The sequence below is a fragment of the Lagopus leucura genome, unplaced genomic scaffold (assembly GCF_019238085.1).
Source record: "Lagopus leucura isolate 7727_CA_CO unplaced genomic scaffold, USGS_WTPT01 Super-Scaffold_100159, whole genome shotgun sequence".
NCBI classification, from domain to species: domain Eukaryota; kingdom Metazoa; phylum Chordata; class Aves; order Galliformes; family Phasianidae; genus Lagopus; species Lagopus leucura.
In genome coordinates, this window is record NW_024962335.1 from 3,846,793 (window position 1) to 3,869,423 (window position 22,631).

General features: G+C 32.6%; 1 protein-coding gene across 1 annotated transcript in view; it reads left to right on the top strand.

Annotated features, from left to right (window-relative positions):
• The window catches only part of LRRIQ1 (leucine rich repeats and IQ motif containing 1), a 98,083-nt gene that overhangs the window by 2,681 nt on the left and 72,771 nt on the right, over positions 1-22,631 (top strand). The window contains 11 exon segments of the mRNA XM_042890303.1: positions 227-321; positions 1,437-1,539; positions 2,329-2,558; positions 3,453-3,527; positions 3,706-4,905; positions 5,901-6,053; positions 8,088-8,238; positions 12,457-12,650; positions 13,413-13,540; positions 18,623-18,696; positions 19,476-19,569. Coding sequence (XP_042746237.1) covers positions 227-321; positions 1,437-1,539; positions 2,329-2,558; positions 3,453-3,527; positions 3,706-4,905; positions 5,901-6,053; positions 8,088-8,238; positions 12,457-12,650; positions 13,413-13,540; positions 18,623-18,696; positions 19,476-19,569 — 2,497 coding nt within the window.

Below are 22,631 nucleotides of genomic sequence, written 5' to 3' on the forward strand. Positions count from 1 at the left end.
GTGATTCTGTGATTCTGTGATTCTGTGATTCTGTGATTCTGTGATTCCATTTTGGTTGTTGTTTTTTTGTTTTGTTTTGTTTTTAATTATTTTTGGAGAACAAAATTTAAAGAAAAAATGCTTTACTTTTTGAAATATTAAAAAAAATAGTAGGTAGTATAGAGCAGAACTGGGTACTGCTACTGGATTTTCTCTCTGTGTACTAAATTATATCTTTCTTCTTTAGGTAAAATTCATGAAGTAATTCCTTGCTATGCTTCAGATAACTCGGCAGAACTGGCTTCTGAGTATAATGAAGATCCAGAACAATTTAAAAAAAAAGTATTTACTATTTAAATGATGTATATAGTGAACAAAATTCTATTCAGTATAGTAAATAATTTACACTTGTTTAGATAGCTTCCTAATGAGACCTATAGATATATTCAGTTTTATTTCTGTTAGGCTATCCATATGGTATTAAGTTGCATTTGTTGGTTGTTCTTTAGAAATGGGACTCAACAGATATGCACCATATTTATAATTTAAAATTTGGATTCAGTTCTCTTTATCAGTCCTTTAGATGTTCAACACAGCAATTAACAAAACCAAAACTGAATAATCATTTCTTCTTTATTCCAAGAATAATATCTCAATAGTATTGTAACACTTCTGACACTTTAATCTTACTCTTTCTATGATGATTAGAAGGATGTTAATGCCTGTAGCTCTCAAGGACAAATCAAGAGTCATGAACCTTGGTTCTTTTATATTTTAATGAGATATGAGAGAATACTTTGCTGAAAATTTTATACAGACATCATCCCGTATTGAATTTAATCACTTTCTGTTTGTCACCTGTTTTTTATTAGTGAGCACTTTTGCAGACATGAATTTTTATTCTCTGAAGACCATTATTTAAAATAGCAAAATTACCTTCTGTGAATTTAGAACTTAATCTCTATCCCAAGCATGTGATGAACAGGTAGTAAATAAGCAGGAATAGATTAATTCTTGACATTGAAAAAATGAATGAAATACAGCAAATCTTGGTGTTCATCGCACTGTTTTCAAATAGGCTGCTTAAAAATGTACAAGTGACTCATTCTTTGACTATCTCCATAACAGTTTGGATGCATAATAGTAGTGCTTCCATAGAAAGTAGAGCAAAAACAACCCCCAATACAAAGAGTTTATTTTTCCAAGTTAAAAATGCAAAATACACTTAAGTAAATAAATAACACAGAAGTACTGTTTTTTAAGGGGAATTATGGTAATATTTCTTATTCTAGAAAATATCTTTGTGACTGACCTATTTGCATTATTCAGTGTTCTAAGGATAGCGGTCAGCAGTGAGTTTCATTGTAAGATGAAAAACATTATACTTGTTCTGGGAGATTTGTATAATGTTCTGCTTTTAATTTTTGTTTCTTGTTTCTTAATCTAAACTATGTTAGGTACTATTTGAAATTGAAAACGAAGACTCGAAAGTTCCTACAACTCCTAGTTATAATAATCAGTCCATCAGTGAAGTAGTCACTGATGACCTCTTTCTTACAGGTAAGCAAATGCATTATTCATTTGCTTATGTTCGTTACTACTTCCTACTTTTCTGTTTTCATAAGAATCATAATACTCTGTGTAAAAAAAAATTTAAAAAAAAAGTACACATTGCAACCTGCAGTAGCCTTCATGGACTGCATGTGGTTTATCTAATTTTGGAATCACAGAATTATCATTGCCTTCAATATCTCGATAGAAATTTATTTCAGAAAATATTACCCTAGAAAGACTTCAGTAACTTTAAAAAAAAAAAAAAAAAAAAACAGCCCACAATGATGTTGGGGGTTGGACTCGATGATCTCTGGAGGTCCCTTCCAACCCCTACAATTCTGTGATTCAATTCTGTGATTCTGTGATGTTTATTCTTTAGCCACAACTTGTTCTATTTTTTATATTCACATAAATGTGGATCGTGTCCATTTGCCCCAGCCATTACATGTTTTCAAGTGGAATACATCAGACATGAAGACCCCTGCTAATAGCCAGAGAAGGCATTTATCTTGAACACAAAGTGTAATCCTGGCACACACACTGTAGAATAGATATTGCTGTGGCATCATCAGAGGTTGCAATAATAAGTGTTCATAATAGTTCATATGGTACAGTATAAATCATTCAAAGAAAGTGCTCATTGTAGCTCTGATTTCGTTGGGAATATATATTTCTGGCTTTATCAGCACAGAATCCATTGAGTTGTATTTGTTTATCAATGCATTAAGACCATGTCCTCCAAAGCTTATTATTAAATCAAATAAAAGGTTTTTTTGCTTAATTACAAATTTGTAGCTGATGTTGAAATGAACATAAGCCTTACTTATCATGAAGTAGAAGAAAAATGTAGACAAGAATTTGAGCAGTGGGAAAAAAGACAAAGTGAGATTGAAGATGACAAGAGGAAAAAGTGGAAAGCTGAGAGAGAAGCACAGGAAAAACAGAATGAAGAAGACCATGCCAGAATGGTGCAGCATCTGGAGAAATTTGAGGCTGAAAGAATGGAGTTAGAGCTTCTGCACAAGGTGATTAATGATACTTAGATAATGGTTTTGCCACCTAGATTAATTGAATTCAAGATCAAATGTGAAAAAGTGAGTGCTGTCCCAGACTTTATGATCATCCTGCACTCTACCTAGCTTTCTGATACTAAACGGACACGTAAGACATATTTAAGAACTATCTATTGAGATAACTTTTTTATTGCATTGATTGACAGTGAATCTATGTTGAATGACAAGTTATTCTTTTGACTTTGCCTGTACAGAGTTTTTACAATACTATACCAGTACTGGAAATCTGTTATTGTACTAAATTACTCACAAACAAGAAGTGGCGAGTGTGTTTTAATGTTTTTTTACATAGTTATTCTCTGTTAATTGTCAATCAGATGTAATTCTAGACACAGACTTTACTTTTTTCTTCCCCTGGCAAACAAATTCAGTTAAAAACTTCCTTTCAGCTTCACTGAAAAAAATTCCTGTTTTAAAGATTGTAGGATTATCAGAAACATACCAGCACAAAGTTGATGTTTATGCTACTTTCAGAACTTTCATTTATGATATGTTGCTGCTATAATATACCTCTTCTTTGAATAGTGTTTGCATATGCATAGCTTTCATTTTTGATAGTACAAAATTTGAAGTGCAGTAGTGCAGAGGAGAGTGGCAGTTGTTTGGACCAAATACTGGGATGGTAACTCTCTGAAGGTACACATCTTTCAGTACTTGACCAAATCTGCATTAATTTGAATGCCAAATTGTTTATTTTGGTACTCACACAGCTGAGTTTCTCATTTGAATGCAGGCATTCATTCACCAAGGTGGGTAATTTTAAAGTCAAGATGGAGGAGTTGAAGGAGAGGTTATTTTGTACAATAGGTTTTGTACAATAACCATTTAAGTTGATTTATTGTGCAGAAACAACAAACTGTGATGGAAGATGAGTTACTGAAGGAAAAGAAAGCTTGGAGAGACAAAATGATGCAACACGAGGTAAAGTTGTACAATGAGTTTTTCTTAAAAGACTATGAGGTTGCTGTCATATTAGAGAATGTATGTTATTATATAACAGTTAATATACAAATTGCTGTCTATTAATAGTAAACTCGTGCCAACACTTGCCCTATTTTAAAAGTGGCTGAAGTCTATCATAATTGTTATTTTGACCTAGGAATTAATCATGAAGCTACAGCTGCAAATAGAACAGGAGAAAAGGGCATTTGAAGAGCAGAAAGCAAAAGAAAATAAACAGCTGACAGAACAACAGAATACAGCAGCTGTGAAAATTCAAGCTAGATTTAGAGCCTATTTAGTTCATAAAGAGTATGCTCCCATCTTAAAACAGAGGAAAGATGAAATAAAAAAGAAAAAGAAAATACAAGAAGAGATTGAGAGAGAAATGGAAGTAAGAGAGGAACAAATGAGGAGGCGAAGGGAAGAAAGAATACAAAACAGAAAAGAAGAGAAAAAGAGACAAGAAGAGCTTGAAAGACAGAAGTATTTGGAACAGGTAGGGAGACATAAGGAATATGAGAAAAAGAAAGCAAGTCTGAGACTGGAAAGAGAAAAACAGCTGCAAATAAGAGAAGAACAGAGAAAATTAAGAGAAAAAATAGTTAAAGTTACGATAACTGAAAACGGGGAAAATAACAAAGAAAACATAAAAGAGGATAAATTGACAGAAAATATGGATGTATCAAGAGATGAGAAAAGGGAACTAAATAAGCAAGTAGAAGAACAAAAGGAAGAGCAGATTGAAATGATGGGTGAAACAAACAGTGGGATGATTTCAACAGAAAGAAAATTGACACCAACATGGACTATGCTAATCTCTGAGAAGGAGGACTCTTCTCGAGTGAATAATGAAAACACATGTATTAATTCGGTAACGTATGTAGAAGAAAATTACTCACAAACAAAAGAATTTAATAAAGAATCTTCGGGTATCCACACTTTGAAGGATGAATCTGTTGGTTTTGGAGCAAATTACATGGTAGAAAATAAGTCAGATAATACATGCAGCGGCCAGTCAAATGCTACTAATACAGATGACCAAGATCAATTTTCTCTGTCTGAAACAATAAAGAAAACTGTATTTCTAATGGAGGATGCTAATGAGGAAGTCATAAAGAACTGGGACGCAGTTCAAGAGGTATTTCAGTGTTCCAGTAGATTAATTCTTCCCAATGATATTGAAAAAAAGAGAACGAATTGGATGAGCACGTGTAAATCTTGGTCTAAAATATATGAAGAAAACCAAAGAAAGATACCAAATATTAAAAAACAATTAAGGAAAACTTCTGTTAACAAGATGCCTCCATTAAGTACACAGAAGATAATTCATAGTGGTCCTTGGAGTACTCTGCAGCAGGTAACTCGGCAGATTTAGAATGAAATTGGAAGCTGAAACATCACTGTTTTTTGGGGTTTTTTTGGTGGTTTTTTGTTCTTCTTTTTTTGGTTGGTTGGTTAGTAGGTTGTTAGGTTTTTATGTTTGTCTTTTTACTTTGTTAGTTGTGTTTTTTAAAGCAGAATGCTATTTTGGAAATGAAGTGCTATTTTGGGGGAGAAAATTATCATTGGGAAGGATATAGATTTCAGTGGGAATTGTTCCTCTGCACAAATGGTAAATAAGGCCAATGAGAATTATGTTTGAATTCCTGTTGATCGTTTTGGAGCAGAGTGATGTGTCTTCAGATATAGTATCTTAAAATTATAGAAGGTAGGAGGTCTTAGCTTCTATTTTCAGCTAAATTAAAATGGCTTTCCTTTTGTATATAGCTCTGCGTTTAAGCTCCTTCCACATCTGTTTCGTCTTTTGAAAAAGAGTAGCTTCTACCAGAATCAAGACATAATTGATGATCAACTTATAATTGACCAAGTGTTGTTTTGCCATAAAGAACACCTTGGTTCCCAGCAGTTATGGCGTATCACTATCTGCTTTCTCTATGCTCTCATCTTCATATCCACTCTGAGGTGACATACTGGACTACATACTCCTTCAGTATGAACTATTTCCATCTGTTCACATGCACTCATGACAGCATGGTGGGAAATAATTGATGCTATTAATATATTTTTTTTAGTTTTAATCTTCCATTCCAATTCAGTATCATTAGTACAGCATCAGTTTTATTTGTTTTAAAGTGAACGTTGAAATCAAACTGTCTTTTTATTTTTTCCCCATTTAATAGATCAGATCTATAAATGTGAAAAGATTAACATATTTGTTGTTTACATTCTCTAAAGTGTCAATAAAATGCAGTTTTGTCTCTATCTAGAGAAAATAACCAGAATGTGACGTTCTATAATAAATGTTCAATGTAGTAACAGTTAATCTTCTTTATCACATTAATTATCATGTAGATCACAACACTTACACTTGAAGATTTGCCAGCTTGTAGCCTTTCGACACTGTCAGAGTGTTCAAATCTACAAGTTTTGACTCTGAAACGCTGTGGATTAGTTGCACTGGAAGGGCTAAGTAGCTGCAAAGACCTGAAGTATATCAACATGGAGGTACTAAGTATATTTGATTCTTTACCGTAACTGGGTGAAAGCTTTCAGTGTTGCTGTTCAGGTGGTTGTGCAGTTGCATCCAAATGAATGTAGAGTCATAGAAATGTAGTACCATTTAGATTGGAAAAGATTTTTGAGAGGTTCAGAGTGTGTGGTTTGCTCCTACTGCCACCCTGGACAGCAAGTGCTTTGAAAAAAGCATAAGAGTATCAGTAAAGTACTCCCCAAAATAAACTGAGTTACAGAAGCAGATTTGCATTGTACATAGCAATTTGCATTGCACCAAAACAGCACAAATGAATCAAACTATGCTAAGAAAAGTGGTAGTATCATCCTAGTATTATATACTAGTATATATAGTAATTATAATTACTATCACTTGATTGGTAAAATATTCATTACCTTAGTCTATCTGAGGTCACAAATTGGTAGGTAGGTATTGTTCACCATAGCAGGTGTTCAGCTTAGGCAGGAGTAGGTCCTTTGAAATGCAAACCCTGGATATTAGTGAAAATTACTCACATAAATGCTCCAGCAATAATATGGCATGCTACACTAGAGATGTAATCTCTGGGCACTTGTTACTGCACATTATCCAACAAGATGTTCTAAATTTAACTTTTAATGATGATACAAAACATTTTTCTGTATGGTGCATCTTATTTCTGCAATTTAATTTACATGAAACAACTTTTCAATTCTTTTTCATGTTGCTTAACAACACTCATAAAAAAGTTAGTGTGCCCTCATTATTCATAGTAGACTTGTGAGTAACATCTGTTCTTTCCAATATATTTTTTTCTTTACTTTTCTCAGTTGACATCAATTCAGAATGTAATTTCTGTGATTCATTAATTTTTGGTACATCAATCTATGAAAGCACAATAGCAATATGAGAGCATAATATGCATATCTAAGCTGAGAGTCTTTCTAAGTCTGGTATTTATATGCAGAAAATTCTAGATCAAATAATGTCGTGTATGGAACTGTTTTGTTTTTTTTGTTGTTGCTGTTGCTTTTGGTTTTATTTTTATTTTATTATGAAATTTTATACCCTAAAAAAATATACAGGATTGTCTCACTGGAATACATAAGAATACTTCGATAAAGGAGGAGACTTTTAGAAGATTCACTTCTATTTATGCTTTACTCATACTTTAATAATACACACTGATGATAATAATAACACTTTAACTATAGTGGCTGATTAGGCTGTTGTCTTCCATGCAGTCTTAATGCAGAAACAGCCTCTTTTGTGAGGAATCAGTGTTATAATTCCAAAGGAGGCATTAGTGCATCTTTGCCAGCAGCTGAAGCTAGCACCTATATCTTGGTGGGAATAGGAATTAGACTTTTTGGCTTAATCTGTTGGTTGCAAAGGCAAGGAATTTAATTTTTGTTTTGTTTTCTTGGGTATCTGCTGGTGGATAAGCAAAAACGAACATCAAGGGCAGCGAATAGTGAAATGAAAATCAGACAAAGCATTATTAAAACAGCCAGAGGAGAGAGATGTTAAAAGAACAAGAACTTTTGGAGAAAGAGTATTAGCTAAGAACTGTTAACGTTAGTAACCAGAAGACCTTTAAGTGCAGATTTTCATTTTTAGTAAATAAAATTCCATCAAAGTTAACACTGTCTTCATTAATATCTAGAAAATATAGTGTTTGCTATGGATTTTTCAGTCCAATTTCCTAGGCTTTGAGAAGCTAGCAAAGATTTGGAAAGCTAGCAAAGTATTTGGAAAATGCCCCTGTATCCTCAGATTCTCCTTACAGTTTTTGTTTCAGCTTCTGGGCGTTTTCAGAGCCAGAAAGCAATGTGAGTTACATCTTTGTTCTATACCAGTTGAACACAAAAATGCGGGTTCTGATTCATTAACATATTTTCTTAATGGAAAAAAATAGAGATGCCATTACTCCTAGCTAGAATTTTAAGGTAAAAGTAAGTGATGGTGATAATCTACTATATTTTTACATTTAATTCTGCTGATTCACTGCAGATGCTATTTAATATTCCGGTTTTCCTTTGTTACAGGAAAACAACATTCAGGTAATTGACTGTGAAAATCTGGAAAATCTCTGTATTCTGATTCTGAATAAGAACCATCTTTCATCAGTTTGTGGCTTGAATGGTTGCATAAATCTCCAGAGTCTTGAACTTTCCTACAATAGAATCACTCGAATTGGTAAGAAAATTAATGAAAAGTTATTTCAGTTTGAATAACTGAATATTTGTACTGCTTATATGTGAGGTTGTATTTCCCTTAGATTCAGAGCCAGCCAATAGCTAAGCCCAAGGAGAATGAAGCAATGGATTTAGAACACACCTCTATTTTAAACTGTAAACTCAACTTCACATTTATTTGTTATATGGCTTAGCGACAGTAAGTATTTCTATGTATAAGTCATTATCTGAGTGTGCTAACCACACTAACAGTGGACCACAACCTTTCTGCTAAAATGCTGCCCATTCTGGTTCCAAACTAATCTTCCATACTTACTTCTCTCTCTTGCTCTTCATTGCTGCTGATTGCCCCGAAGCTGGAAAAAAAATAAGTTTAACGTGCAGTCGTGCAACCTGTTTAGGTGCATCTAGTATGCTGACACCTCTTATAACAAATTGCATTTGTAAATAGTATTTGTTAGGTCTGGCAGATTGTGGACCACTTAGCATGGTAGTATTCACATACAAACAGGTAGTATTCACATACCCACAGACAACAGATGCATCAGTATTTAAAAACTTTGGACCAAGAGATACCTGTTGGCCAGCCGGGAATTTTTCATGTAGGATTTGCTTCTCTCCCTATTGCACTGCCTGTCTGACTGTGAAGTGCTTAAGGGGCAGGTATTGTGTCTCAGCTTCTGGCAAGTCATAAAAAAATTGTATTGTGAGCCTTGTGTTGTATAGATTTTGTATAGAATATTAGTAATCAGGATCCAGAGCTTTTGCGACTGACAAAAAACTGGAAAGAGTAGCATTGTCATCCTTGCTGGACTTAAGTGGAAAAGCTAGGTTTTTTTGGTTTTAGAATCATACACAGAGGGAAGACCATTAGTGGTCCCTCAAAAGCAGCATTAACAGTTGAGAAAAGCTAGCAGAGAATTGCCAGATTGTTACATGAAAAGAAGGTCTCCAGGAAGAAAGGAACAAATTTTCCCCAGGTAAGTATTGTAGCAGGTTGAACACACCTAGATTTAACAGCTTCTCTATGGCTCCAGTGACTTGGGTTTTCGTACATGATATATTGTGGTATTTGTAAAGGTCACTAAAATAGAAATCGCTGTATCACTTGAGGGTTACAATATTAACACAAATTAATCTTCAGAAATTTGTCTGTTAAAATAATATTTTCTTATTATCAAGAAGAAATTCCATGTGGCAAGTAATAAGTTTTGTGTATAAATTGCAAAATATTTGAGGGAGGACTAAAAAGGCAAATTTCTAGCTGTATTCTTGTTCCACACTGAATCTGAAAGCAATATTTGGAAAGATATCTGAACAGGAATAAAATAAAGGAGATTTTGATTTTTTCATTTCATTTGCCCTGATTTATATTATTAAGTCTTTTTAAAGTATGTATACTGGAGAGCTAGGTGTACTAGGTGTAGAGCTAGAAAACAAAACTATTTTTAGCTGCTGAATGAAACAATCACTTAAAGATTTTTATTAAAAATGGTTTCTGTTGTGTAAAAAAAAAAAAAAAAAACAGCCATAAAGCACAAAATTGCAGCAATGTGAAGACAGATAATGAAATTCTGTAGTAGCAAGAGTACTGCAAATAGAAATAGGAAATCTAAGTAAAAAATGTTGATAAGGACAGTCTAAAGACAGACAATTTAGGGTTCATACTGATATTTTGTTTTTTTTTTTTTTTTTTCTACTATATGCAAAATTAAAATAATCATATTTAGGAAGAATTTATACTATCTACAAATAAAGATACTGGAGTATCAACGTTTGCTATAAAGTCATATCAGTATGCTAATGAAAAATGATTAAAAAAAAGATTGTTATTAAATGCCTGCTGTCTTTGTGATCATTCTTTCAGGCGTACTTTATCTGATAAACATGTCTGCAAGGTTACTTTAACAATGATGTTTAGGATTGGAACAACTGTGTGGAACTGTATTTTTGTATGGAAAATGTAGAGTAAAATCCTATTGTACTTTCTGTTTTATTCAGTGTGGAGTTACATTTACTAAGTTTCTGATGAATTTGACTGGGTACACATTCACAAAAGTTGGTTTGGAATCAGTCCTCCACAGCTGCAGTACAATGCAGTGTGCTTTGTTCATCCATCTTTAACAAAGGGCATATGGTGTTGCTTTTTGTTTGTGTTGTTTATATTTGTAATACTTGCATTTTAATGGCTTATTGTTGGATGCATTTTTTTTCTCTTTTTCTTTCCTCTCGTTAAAATATAGCTTCAGTAGGGGAAAAATGAGTTACCAGAAAACCCTTTAACAATAAAAATACAAGAAATACGTCTGTTATGCTTTTTCACTGAAGGATGTAAGCTCACAAACAAAGTTGTTAAATCAGTAGTATATTGAAGTTCAGTGCTTATGCATTTGAAAGATGATTTACACAAGAAGTTAGAGGAAAAAGTAGCATTTTGACTTGATTCACGAAAGCATGCTTTCTTAACTTGCCTAAATTGTCTGAGAACATTGGCTAAAATCCCTACAGTGCTAAGAATAAAAGTGCATAACTAGCAACTCTTAAATGTTTCTTTGGACCTACTGTTTTTGAGAAAGCACATCAAGGATTTTTATCAAACATCTTTCAATTCTATTTATTTTTGTTTGTGTGTATGTTTTTCATCTTCATGTTCACAGTCATCTTTTAGTCCTCCTGCATCATTTGTCTTTGTCATGCTTACAAGTTACTTCAGAACTGCATTGATAGCTAAGACAGAGTCCCTAGTTAACAGACTGGAGCTCTACTTAGCCAACTGCCGTGTTACTTAAGTGAGAGTTTTCTACAAATTTTTCTGAAACTATGTGCTTTCTTTATCAGAATGGCTTTTTCCATTCCTGTTGTTGATTGCATCATGTGAAAAACAGACAGTATCTTCTGGAAATGTGCACAAGATTTTCATGCTTATTTTGAATTTTGCACGTGTATGGAAGAATATTAAAATACCAGGCATTTGTATTATATTATTCTCTCTTTTGTATTTTTTTTTCTTGGACTGTATTTGATAGTTCATAATAGACTGTGGTCTCAATTGTATTATAGTGTTGACGTGTCTGTTCTAAGTGATGTTCACTCCATCTATGACAGGTGATGAGGATGAAATGCAGAAAAAAAAAAAAAACCCACAATATTTGTGCAGTACACCAAATAGGCAATTTCTAGATCCTGTATTAACTCCTTCCTTTTTTTTTACTCCATGTCTAGTCTATCCTCCTTGTTCCATTCTATGCTAATTCAGTACTTTTAAATTTATCAATACTGCTGTGCTATGAAAATTTAGATACTGCTCTTGTGAGGAAGTCTTGGAACAAAACATTAATTTTTAATGTTCAGTGATAGGAAATTGTTTTGAGGCCACTAGATGGTGCTAATTCCCTTTTTATTCTTACCTGAGCGTGGAAAATAAGAAAAGAACTGGATCTTGCAGTCAGGATAGTATGTCATAAGTATGCTTTAATTTCTTTTAAAATAAAAGAATCTGAATAAAAGAATAAAAATCTGTATATTTATTACCTAAACACTGTTTTTAAGTTATATAACATAATATTTGTTTCATCTACAGGATGTTGTCTCTTTAATATCCAGTGTGTTATGTGATCGTGTTATTTTGACTGAATGCTTTCCACTTTTAAAATTACTGTAATTTGAAGTCCTGTATTTCCTGTTGTTTTTAATTGCACTGTTAGCCTTGGAATTTAATCTTTCACTCCTTTTTTTTTTTTTTTTTTTTTTTCCTTATTTTTTCCTTTCCATATTCTAAATAACTGATAGTGAAAGATGGTCTTCAGTCTTGCAATCTAGTTTATTCCCAGGAGTTTATTCACTTCTGCAGAGCTTGCTCAGCTTGCTTATGGAAGTTTTGGGTAGTGTAAAAAATGAGACAAAGTATTACGTCAAACCTGTGAAGATTACTTGAAAGAAAAGTACATTCAGAACAGTTATTAATTACTCAAGCATAGTATGTGCAGTTTCTGTTCTAAAGTGTTTTTGAACTGGTCTATTAGTTAATAGGATCAGAAATTTATGAACTATACACATAGTATTTTTGATAGAGTCAAATGCAGATAATTTTTTAAAACTTGTACATAACTAAGACTAATTGTTACTGTGTATAATACAGAGACCTTTGTTCTTGGTAAGTAGAAATTAGCTTTTTTTATTTTAGGATGGCTTAATTCAGATCATACCTTTTAATTTTCAGGTGGTTTGGAATCACTGAAAAGCCTTCAGCAATTAACTGTGGATCATAATCAGTTAATCAGCACAAAAGGTCTTTGTGAAGTACCTACTCTCATACATCTAGACTGTTCTTTCAATCATCTCACACAAGTTGAAGGTATTGAGAGTTGTGGACTACTTCAAATTCTGAAGTTACAAGGCAATAACCTCCAGGAGGTAAAATCCTTGAATTAAGTGGTTGTTTATTGTACCTACATCTTTCTTAACAGTAATGTGGTTCAGTCTGTTTTGATCATGTCTGCACTGCTTGCCTGGGATATGAGTTATTTATTGGTTGCTCTTGTTTTCCTCTTAGAGATTTTTTCAAAGGTGTAAAAATTGCCATCAGTGGTAGCTAAGTATTTTCTTGCTCCAAAGTCCTTGGAAAATTGGATGCTCAATAATTATATTTTATATCCCTGTAAACGGTCAATAATTATACTTACTTCCTTGGTTTATCACATCTAGCCTTCACTTTGTATCATGCAATCATGACTGTTTAAAATGTCACTAAATACTATTGTCATTCCAGATGTCACACCAGTTTAGGTTACTTTCAGTAACCTCAACAGAAAGGTAGTTTGCTAAGTGGACAATTAATCGTCTTTACTGCTGATTATTCTCTTACACATCTGGGAGCAGAAAACTATTGTCAATAAGCAGCAGAAATAACGTATTAAGAGTATGGCTCGTGACTTCCTTTTTTGAAAATTTTTCTTGACTCTTCAAACTATGTGGAGAACACTGAAAAATATTTACCACCTGATTTGTAGCAGTTGTTGGACAATTAGTGAATACATAATAAGAAACTGATACATATATTCAAAATGTGTTTTTTGCTTGTGTTTAATAATGATTGATGAAAAGCATGTGTTAAAAATTCTGCTGTTGTTTCTCTGACTTGCAGTAATTTTAAATAATATTCTCTTCTCTACTTAGCTTCCAAGGCTGGAAAATCACGTTCTGCTAAGAGAACTATACTTGGATGACAATAGCATTTCTGCTGTGACAATGCTTTCTTTGTATTGGTTGCCCCTGTTGCAAATTCTTTTGCTGTCTCAGAATAGGTAAAAAAGAAAGATTCTTTCATTTATGCAGTTGATACAGAGTAATTTACTAACATAACACTTAACTAATAGGTGTAATTCTCAATATGCTTAAAATATCACCAGCTTTTTCAGATATTCTTGAAAAGTGTGTTGTTGAGAAATAATGGCACCGGCTACCTTTAATTATGAAAATTCAAAACAGCAGTAACTATGAAAAGTATTTTTTTGTATTAGATGATAATTTTTGAGCATTGCAACTTTATTAAAACCATAGCGTTTCTTTTTTTTCTTTCTTTAGCAATTGTTTCTAGAGTATGTCTGTCAAACTTCATATTCTCAGCTAGTTTATTCAAAACAGACTTTAAGTGCTATTTTGAATATAACTACTAGAGCTAAAATGCCCAAGTTTGAATGTTCGTCAGGCTGTTTTTTTGTTTCATGTACATGATGGATGCTCACAAGACCAAGTTTTAGTACTGCATACCTTCTTTCGATCTTCAGTGTAACAGTTCAGTTTGAAGGCATAGGTGAGTAAGGAGGGACCAAAACAAGCATCATAAAACTTGGAGTATTACATAATTGTCTTTCTTTTCCTTTTAAGGGAAAACAAAAAAAAAAAAGGAATAACTACAATTCACTATGTCTTAGTAATAAAACAAATTTTGCAAGTAAATTTGCAGAAAATGTACTTTCTTACTGCGATATGTTTATTCTGAATAGGATTTGTCTCAGCTAAACACATAGAACATACTGTTACACACAGTATAAAGAATATGTTCTCTGAACTAATGGGGTTTTTTGGGGGGCTATTTTTGTTTTGTTTTGGACATTTAGTTATGGCTATGTCTGTAACGAAAAAATTTTAAAACTGCATGAAAACCTGATGTGCCTACTAGGAAGACAAAATCTTAAGAACAGCGGAACAGGTTGTGTTGGTCTGGCCATGTAGATAAACCTTATGTCACATTATCTCATACTTTTTATTTATTATCCATTGCACTACTTTCTTTGTTCAGTGACCACACTGTCTGGTCTACTTCTCTGAACTGAGAGAAAGCACATATAAATGGATGAGCAAGTTGCAAATTAGCAACACAAAACAAAACAAAAAAACCAATTCTTTATTTTCTTAATGTATTTGTACTATATATCAAATCTTTGAGACAAACAAGACAAGATAGCCTTGAATGCACATTAAAGGCCTCCAGATTCCTGACATTTCAGTAGCCTGATCTTCTACACCCACTTTACGTATGCTTATAAGCAGCTCCATGTGTGTGTGCTATACCATAAGTAACTCAATGTTCTATATAGCAACAATGAATGTAATGGAGAAATCTGTTGAAAGAAAAGCTGTTTCTTTACTTTCATCCTGCAACTAGTGCCATTTTGTGATTTTTTTATTTTAATTTTTTGTTTTTTAAGAATGCATTGAGTGTCATTTTATTTTTACTGGTTGTAGGAAGCCTGTATAGTTGTAATGCTGGAAATCTGCATTTTTAAAAAATGAAGTACTGCTGAAAAAAAAAATTTACACTAATTTACAGGTCTTTGTTGTTATTGTTGTTATTTCTCAGATGTATCATAAACCAAAAATTGTTAAAGATAAAACTCCTAAAATATGTATTTTTTTTAACCCTACAGTGTAGCAGCAAGTAATTACAGCATGTAGTGATGAACTACATGTGCATCAAATATAAAAGCACCAACAATTTTTTCACCTCTGCTTTTATTGAGTATTTTTCTGTGGCTTTTGCGAAGGGAGTGTGTATTTGATTGATATGAAGTCAGTGGTGAATACCTACTTGGATTAGTTACTGCAGCACTGTGGCTATGAAGATCTGCACTTTCTTTTAGACCAACTGGAAAGCACATTCAGTTAGTTTTAAATAGGAACACTTTCTTTTTTCTTATACTGTAGATAAAGATTCAAGTACGCATGAGAAAAAATTTACATATTTAATACACAGTAAGATTTCATGTGATATTTCTATCTACAAGTAATGTCACTTAATTCTGTAGCTTACTGGTTAATTTATTTCTCATTAAAAAAAGTTCTACAAAGTGACACTGAATCAATCTGCTCTTCGATTAGTCTTTACATTTTTTGGGTAACATCACAATAGACAAACATTCCTCTTAATTTTTGTTTTAATATGCCTAAATTCCTTTTGCTTTCTATTGTTTTCATTATGATAACTTAGGTGTGGTATAGAAAGAATTAGTATTAAAATAATGAAGTCGGCTGCAAAAATACTGTGACATCTGGGAAACTGATTTGACAAGGATAAAATTCTTTCTGAATTTGTTGCTCATGGTGTTATTGGAACTGAATACATACTACTTAATAGATTTTTTTAATATATAAAAATGCTAAAAAAAATCAAATTAATTCTTCATGCATATTGTTTTCCCATCTTAAATACACATGGTATGTCTTTTTTTTTTACCTATTTTCCCACTGTCTTTGTAAGGCATTCTGTTTTGAGAATTTAATAAATTTTCCAGAGTCAGCATAATATGTGTAAGTGTCATGGGATTGAATCCAGTCAATCCTGTGAAAGTTATACTTACTTATAGTATTGAGTCCTGTACTTCCCCACTCTCTTCCTCTTCCTAATCTAGACCTTCTCTTATAATTTTCAGTAATTTTTTGCTGATCCTATGTTTATCTCTAAGGGTGTAGCATGTACAATACTGATGAAGCGTATTCATCAGTACTTTTTCTAGGCTATTCACGAAGAAAGTAAATAGCTGCTAGATTGCCTACATTGTATTTATTTATTAATTAAAATTTAATTTAATAATTTAATTTAATAATTAATTAAAATGTGATGAATATTGCTAATTAAAGTGTTCTTACTCTTAAACTATTGAAAAGAAATAAGCATTACATTACTATCTGGATTAATGTAAGGTTTTTTTTTTTAATTATCTTTCCTTTTCTGTGAACATCAGTTATATTTTTTTCCGTGGAAAATTATTTTCTGTGGAAAAGCTAATTGACAGCAAGATTTGCACCACTGTAGAGTTACTGCTGTCTGTGTTAAGAAAGCATTTTTCATTTTCTGTTGCATACTTGCTACTATTCTAATCTCTTAAATCTTTTTTTCTGACTTTTTTTTTTTTTTTTTTTGTGACTATCTGTGTTCTGTCCTACTACAACCCTAAATGGGAGCAGAAAGAGGAAACTATTGCTTGCTTTTTTTCAAATGTATTTTACTTTTGTGTCTTCTTTGTAATTTATATCTCTCATATGCCCTGGGCTAATGTGACAAGGTCAAGTAGTATTAAGTTTTCGGTAACGTCCTTTGTCTTTCTGGTTTGAATTTTCTTAGGGGGAAAAAAATTGACAAAGAATGTCAGTAAAGGGAAAGCTAGAGAATGACAGGAAAATGTTTTAACTCTCATAATGCCAACAGCAGGCAAGGATAGTCCAGCAGTCAAATAGAATTCTCCACAGTGTGTACTTAGATCCATGAGCCCGACTCACCATAAATAAAATAATGAAGTATCATTTGTAGAAAGAAGAGTATTGTAAAAACAGTGTTTCAGTTGCTCATATCAAGTATGGCATTTATTTTCCTAGATATTCTTGAATATGTAAATCTACAAGTATAATCTGTGTCATGGATTTTCAGTCTTTCAACCACGCTGTAATTATATTTGCTACATGTATTTAATACTGTGTACATATTGTGTAATTGACTGGTCATGAGAACCTAAAATACTGATATTGTACTGTACTGAGTACCACACTTCTTTTGAGGCTCAATGATTTTTTAATTAATGTTTTTTCATATTTTCTTTGATTCTGTGGAAAAGCAGTAGGGAGGTGATAGAACTAAACAGAACTAGAACCAGGCCAACTTTAACATAAGGTTTGAGAAAATAATTGAGTGTGACACATACTCAATTGGTTTTATTTCTGTTTCTCTGAATTTACTATTAATATATTGTCATATATAAATATGTTTTTGCCAACTGAACGAGGAAGTTTTGTTTTGCTTTGTTTGCATATATAGCAATTATCAAGAATAAAGAAACCGCAACCAGTGCTTTGTCAAGAATTTACCCAGAATTAAGTCCAGCACTGTATTTTGGTTCTAATGCCTGTACTGGAGAGCAAGATATAGTCACACATTTCAAAAAAACCAAGCATTTTTGGTTCTGAACAATCGTAAATTTGTACAGTAAGTTACAGATTTTGAATGGTCATGTTTCTGACCATAGGAATTGTGACTTGGAGCTTTGAAAGACAAATAATACCGCTATGAAAAAATACTGCTTCCCATGAAGATTAACAGTTAGCAAGTGACCACACCCAGTACCACTTGTATTCGTATTTAACATAAATAAAAAATAACTTTTTAAGTCCAAGATCCTTTGTACAGACAAGCATCAACTCAGTTTCCTTGTGTTTATTCTTCAGCAATACAAATAGGAACTTTGTCATGGTCTTGTCATGGAGCAAGAAATGCTCCAACTGTAATAAGTACTATTTTGTAGCTGTGTAACTGGCACTTTATTGACACTGTCTTACAGAAGTACCCTAAGAGAGGGAGCACCAAAAGTCTACCACAAGAAAGGGTAAACTTGACTATTTAGGAAATACAACTTTGAAAAAAATTACATTAGTTTTAAGATCTAAGAAACAATGAGAGAAAAGGATAAGCAAGCTGATGATAAATGAATGAAATGGGCTGGGGAAAAGCAGATTTTATTTTCTCTCCCACATCCAGGTCTTCTGTGTTATTCTAGCTTAAAGAAAAGCCAATTGAACTTTTTAAATTTTACAAGACTTACAATCCTATCTAAAAAAAATAATAATAATAATAATAAAAAAATAATTAAAAAAAAAAAGAATTAATTATTTACTGGATGAAAAAAAAAAAAAAGTAGCATTTAAATAGCAAAATTTGACCAGCTGTGAAGGCCAAGAAGTGCTTTTAAGTGAAAGGAGGAATTTTGGTAATTAATTCTAGCAATTGGATAGCTTCACTAAGTTAGATTTAATAAATGTAAAATATCCTGGTTCCTGTGTATTTACAAACTGCTATTTTCTTTAATTGAAAAAAACATTTTCTCTTTTGTTCTTAGCTTAACTGAGCTTGTACCTTTAAATTCATTTGTATCTTTGGAAAAGCTGGATATCAAAAATAACTACTTATCAGGTGAGTTTGTAGAATCATAGAATGCTTTGGTTGGAAGGAAGCTTTAAGATCATCTAGTTCTAGTTCCCCTGCTATAAACAAAGACACTTCCATCTAGACAAGGTTGCTCAGAGTCCCGTCAAGCCTGGTCTTGAATGCCTCTGGGGAGTGGGCATCCACAGTCTCTCTTGCAACTCTCCTGCAATCCAGTGTCTCACAGTAAACAATTTCCTCCTAATATCTTGTCTAAATCTTCTGTCTTCCAGATTAAAGCCATTTCCCTTCATCCTGTTGCCTTTATAAAAAGTCCCTCCCCAGCTGTCTTGTAGCTCACCTTCAGGTACTGAAAGAACACTATGAAGTCCCTCCAAGCCTTCTCTTCTCCAAGCTGAAAAGTCCCAACTCTCCCAGTCTCACCCACAGGGTGTTCCAGCACTCTGATCATCTTCTTACCCCTCTTCTGGACCTACTCCAACATTGTTGTATAAAAAAACACTAAGAGTTGTATAAAAACATTTTAAAAAGCCATGCAAAGAAGAAGTTCTAAGTTACATTATAAAATTATTTGAATATTGATTGTTCTACGTATATATAGTTCAAATATTATTTACGAGACATACAGAAAATATTTATACATTTTTCAAACATAGGTGTTCTAGATATTGCTAATAATTGTGCTGTATTGGTAACAAAATTGTTTGCAGTGCTTCTTGGCTTTGGTGTTATTTGTGATTTTCACTAGAAATCATTCTGTTTCACATTCAAATTGATACATTATTTTCTTTCCTACTTGATCACAGACCTTAAAAATGTCATTACATGCTTAAGTGGATGCAGTCATCTAAGGGAGTTATCACTCAGTGGAAATCCTTTTCTCAAAGAAAGGAATTGGAGGTAAATCAATAAATAAAATTACTACATTTTTAAAAAATCAGCAAAAAACTGTAAATAAATGTTTTTAGACAAAATACATTAAATTTGACTGACATTTCTATGTTAGCATAAATATAATTTTAATTAAAAGATTTAATGATTTTTCATGTGGAAAAAAAAAAAGTTATGGCACTGTTAGCCTTTTAGAGATTTTTGTTTGGGTAGGACTTCTGTGAATGTAAATATGCATCTTTTCATCAGTCTCCTTAAAAACAGAAAGACCCACATAAACATGTGGCCAAGAGAATGCTGAGATGTCATATGGCATGTCATCTTGGAGAAATACATATTGTTTCAACTATTAATTATCCTACACTGGGAGTTAACTAACTACCAGCCTCCTTTTAAATTAACCCGTCTCTGATTAGTGACCAGAGATTCTTCTGGAACTCTGGAAAAATATTAGTCCCACTGTGGGACTCATAATGGTAAGTCCCATTCTGTAGTAGAAAATAGATTATAGAATATAGTGTAAGTAGCAAAGGAATTAAGACTGTGTCTTCAATTGCAAACTGGTATTATTTTCCTAAAGCTGTTTGCTGTCATCTATTTGCTTATTTTCTTATGAGTTCAAATAGCTTTTAAGACTATCATTTTTGATAGATTTAGATTTGATTTATAAAAATATATGTATATATTTTGTTTTAGTGGAGGTCTCCTGGTTTGTTGATAATTTTTTTAATCTGAAACCCAGTATATAATCCTATCCATGAACACTTAAAAGTTTCTGAGAACTGTTCAGTTAAAGTACAGTAGCAGTCAATGTATAGTGTGCTCTTTTATATTCTGTTGAATTACTGCTCTGTAGTACACAGGCCACTGAGAGCAGAAAAACAAGTAGGAAATGCAATTTTAGACTTTTGGGTGATATTTCAGGTGTATATTGTAGGAGTGTCTGTAGACTCTTGCTGTGATTCCATTAAATGTACAATGAACTTTTTAATCAGTAAGACTATTTTTACTAGTCCTCTCAGCTAAGAAAGTTGAGTATCTACCTAGAAAAGACCTAAAATAATAAAATTTCTGAGGACGTGAAATGGAACACAACAGTTGGACTTTCTTTTCAGATGCAATTAGAAGCGACTGATGTTTTGATGAAGAAAACGCTTTTTTTTTTTTTTTTTTTTTTTTTTTTAATCTTAGCAATTTGAAACCATTTTCAGGCCATTTTGATAAAAAGTTCAAAGTTTGTAATTCAAAATTTATTATTTTTAAGCAAAAGATTATTAGATCCTTTTTTTTTAAAAAAATGTCAACTTAGAACAATTTCTTCTCAAATGACGGAAGTATGCTCCTGGTAGTACTAGATATATTTGATCTCCACTTCGTATGTAAGATCACTTCCACAAACATTTACTTTGCTGTTTATGTAGATAATATTTTTTTGTAATTAAAACTAGTCCTCCTGTAATTACAAAACAGTTAAAAATGAGATTTTACACTGCAGTATTACATAAGGATGTGTTTAAATTGTGTATGGATTTTACTTTAGATTACCTAAGTATAGTATCAGTGTTTAGGGTATTTGTTTGTTGGCTGTATAAATTTGCTGTGCGTTTTTGGTTGTTGGTTTTTTTTTTCCCCCTTTAATGAACAAACTTATTTACATTTCCATGTTTCATGCAGGTAATTTTGTGAATAAAGTTCAGTGACTGAGACAGTACATTAAATTCTCATTTGCACTGCTTTAATTCCTACTTTTTGCGAGAACTAGCTGTTATTTCCCTTTGTAATATTCAGGGAAAAAGCTTTCTGAATTCTCATTTAACTGTATGAACAGACACTTGAGCCCACTTGACCCAGTACAACTTTTGTGATTAAACAAGAGTATCATTTGTCTCAAGGACTTAAATTATGAGATATGGTAAAATATGGATTTGCTGAATACAGCATTGACCATAACTTCAGGCAGTATGTTCCACTGAACTTTACATAACCTCTTGGTACCAACAAAGGAATTAGTTGTAAAATTTCCCATTCGGTTTAGTACTTTCATGTCCAGCCAGTGATAACACCAACAAAAGTGAAGTAGTAAGAAATTGCTTTTTAAAAATTGAACCCTTGGATCAGTCTGATCACTCCTATGGGAATGTATTTCAATGCCGTGATGATTAATAGAGACTCTTAAGTGACAGAATATTCACCAGGAAGTTTTCACTAAGTGAAATATTGGCTCAGCCCTTAACTGAGAAAAGCCCAGCTGGAAAAACTAGCATTGAGATCCCATAGCTCTAAGAGACAATACTTCCAGCATCAATCACCTTTGATATGGCACTTTAATTTTAAAGTTTCACTATTCAGTATCTGCTTTGGTAATTCCTCCCTATATGTTCAAGGATTGTCTGTCTAAAGTTATCAATTTATTTCAAATCTATTTCTGGCAGTATTGTTCTAAAGTTAATAAACACTGGAAAAGGAAAGTTTTGTATTTGCAAAAACCTAATAATCTATTCTATTGAACCACATTTTGGAGTTTTCTAACTCAATCATAGAAACTTTTGCTCATTCTAAATTTAGTGTGTGCTATCTGAGCAAAGTAATAGTCCTTCACCTTCACAGAGAATAGTCAGGGAGTTCTAACATTTTTGAAAGCCGTTATCTCTTTTTATAGCAAAGAAACTTAAAACCTACAATAGATACTTTTTCCTGTGTATCAATAACTTAATGAAAATACTGGGTTTTGATGCATTGCTTTGAATACTTTAGCAATATTAAAATTCTAAATAAACTAGTATAAGAAATATGTAAAGCAAGATCACAGACTACAGTAACCTGAAAGTGCGAGAATTAAGTAATTTTTTTAAATAGCACATTAATTTCATTCTTACATAAATGGCTCCTATTGTCATAAAAAGAAGATGTTATCTCATTTGTCATCCCTTTCACTGACCCAAGCTCAAAAGAGGATTTTTTAATGTCAGTCATGCTGAATATCATATTGCTTTATGTAAATTATTATGCAAATGACTGTGGTATGAAGACTGGCAACGTTTTGTATTCAATGCTGTTTTTAAATCTAAGCC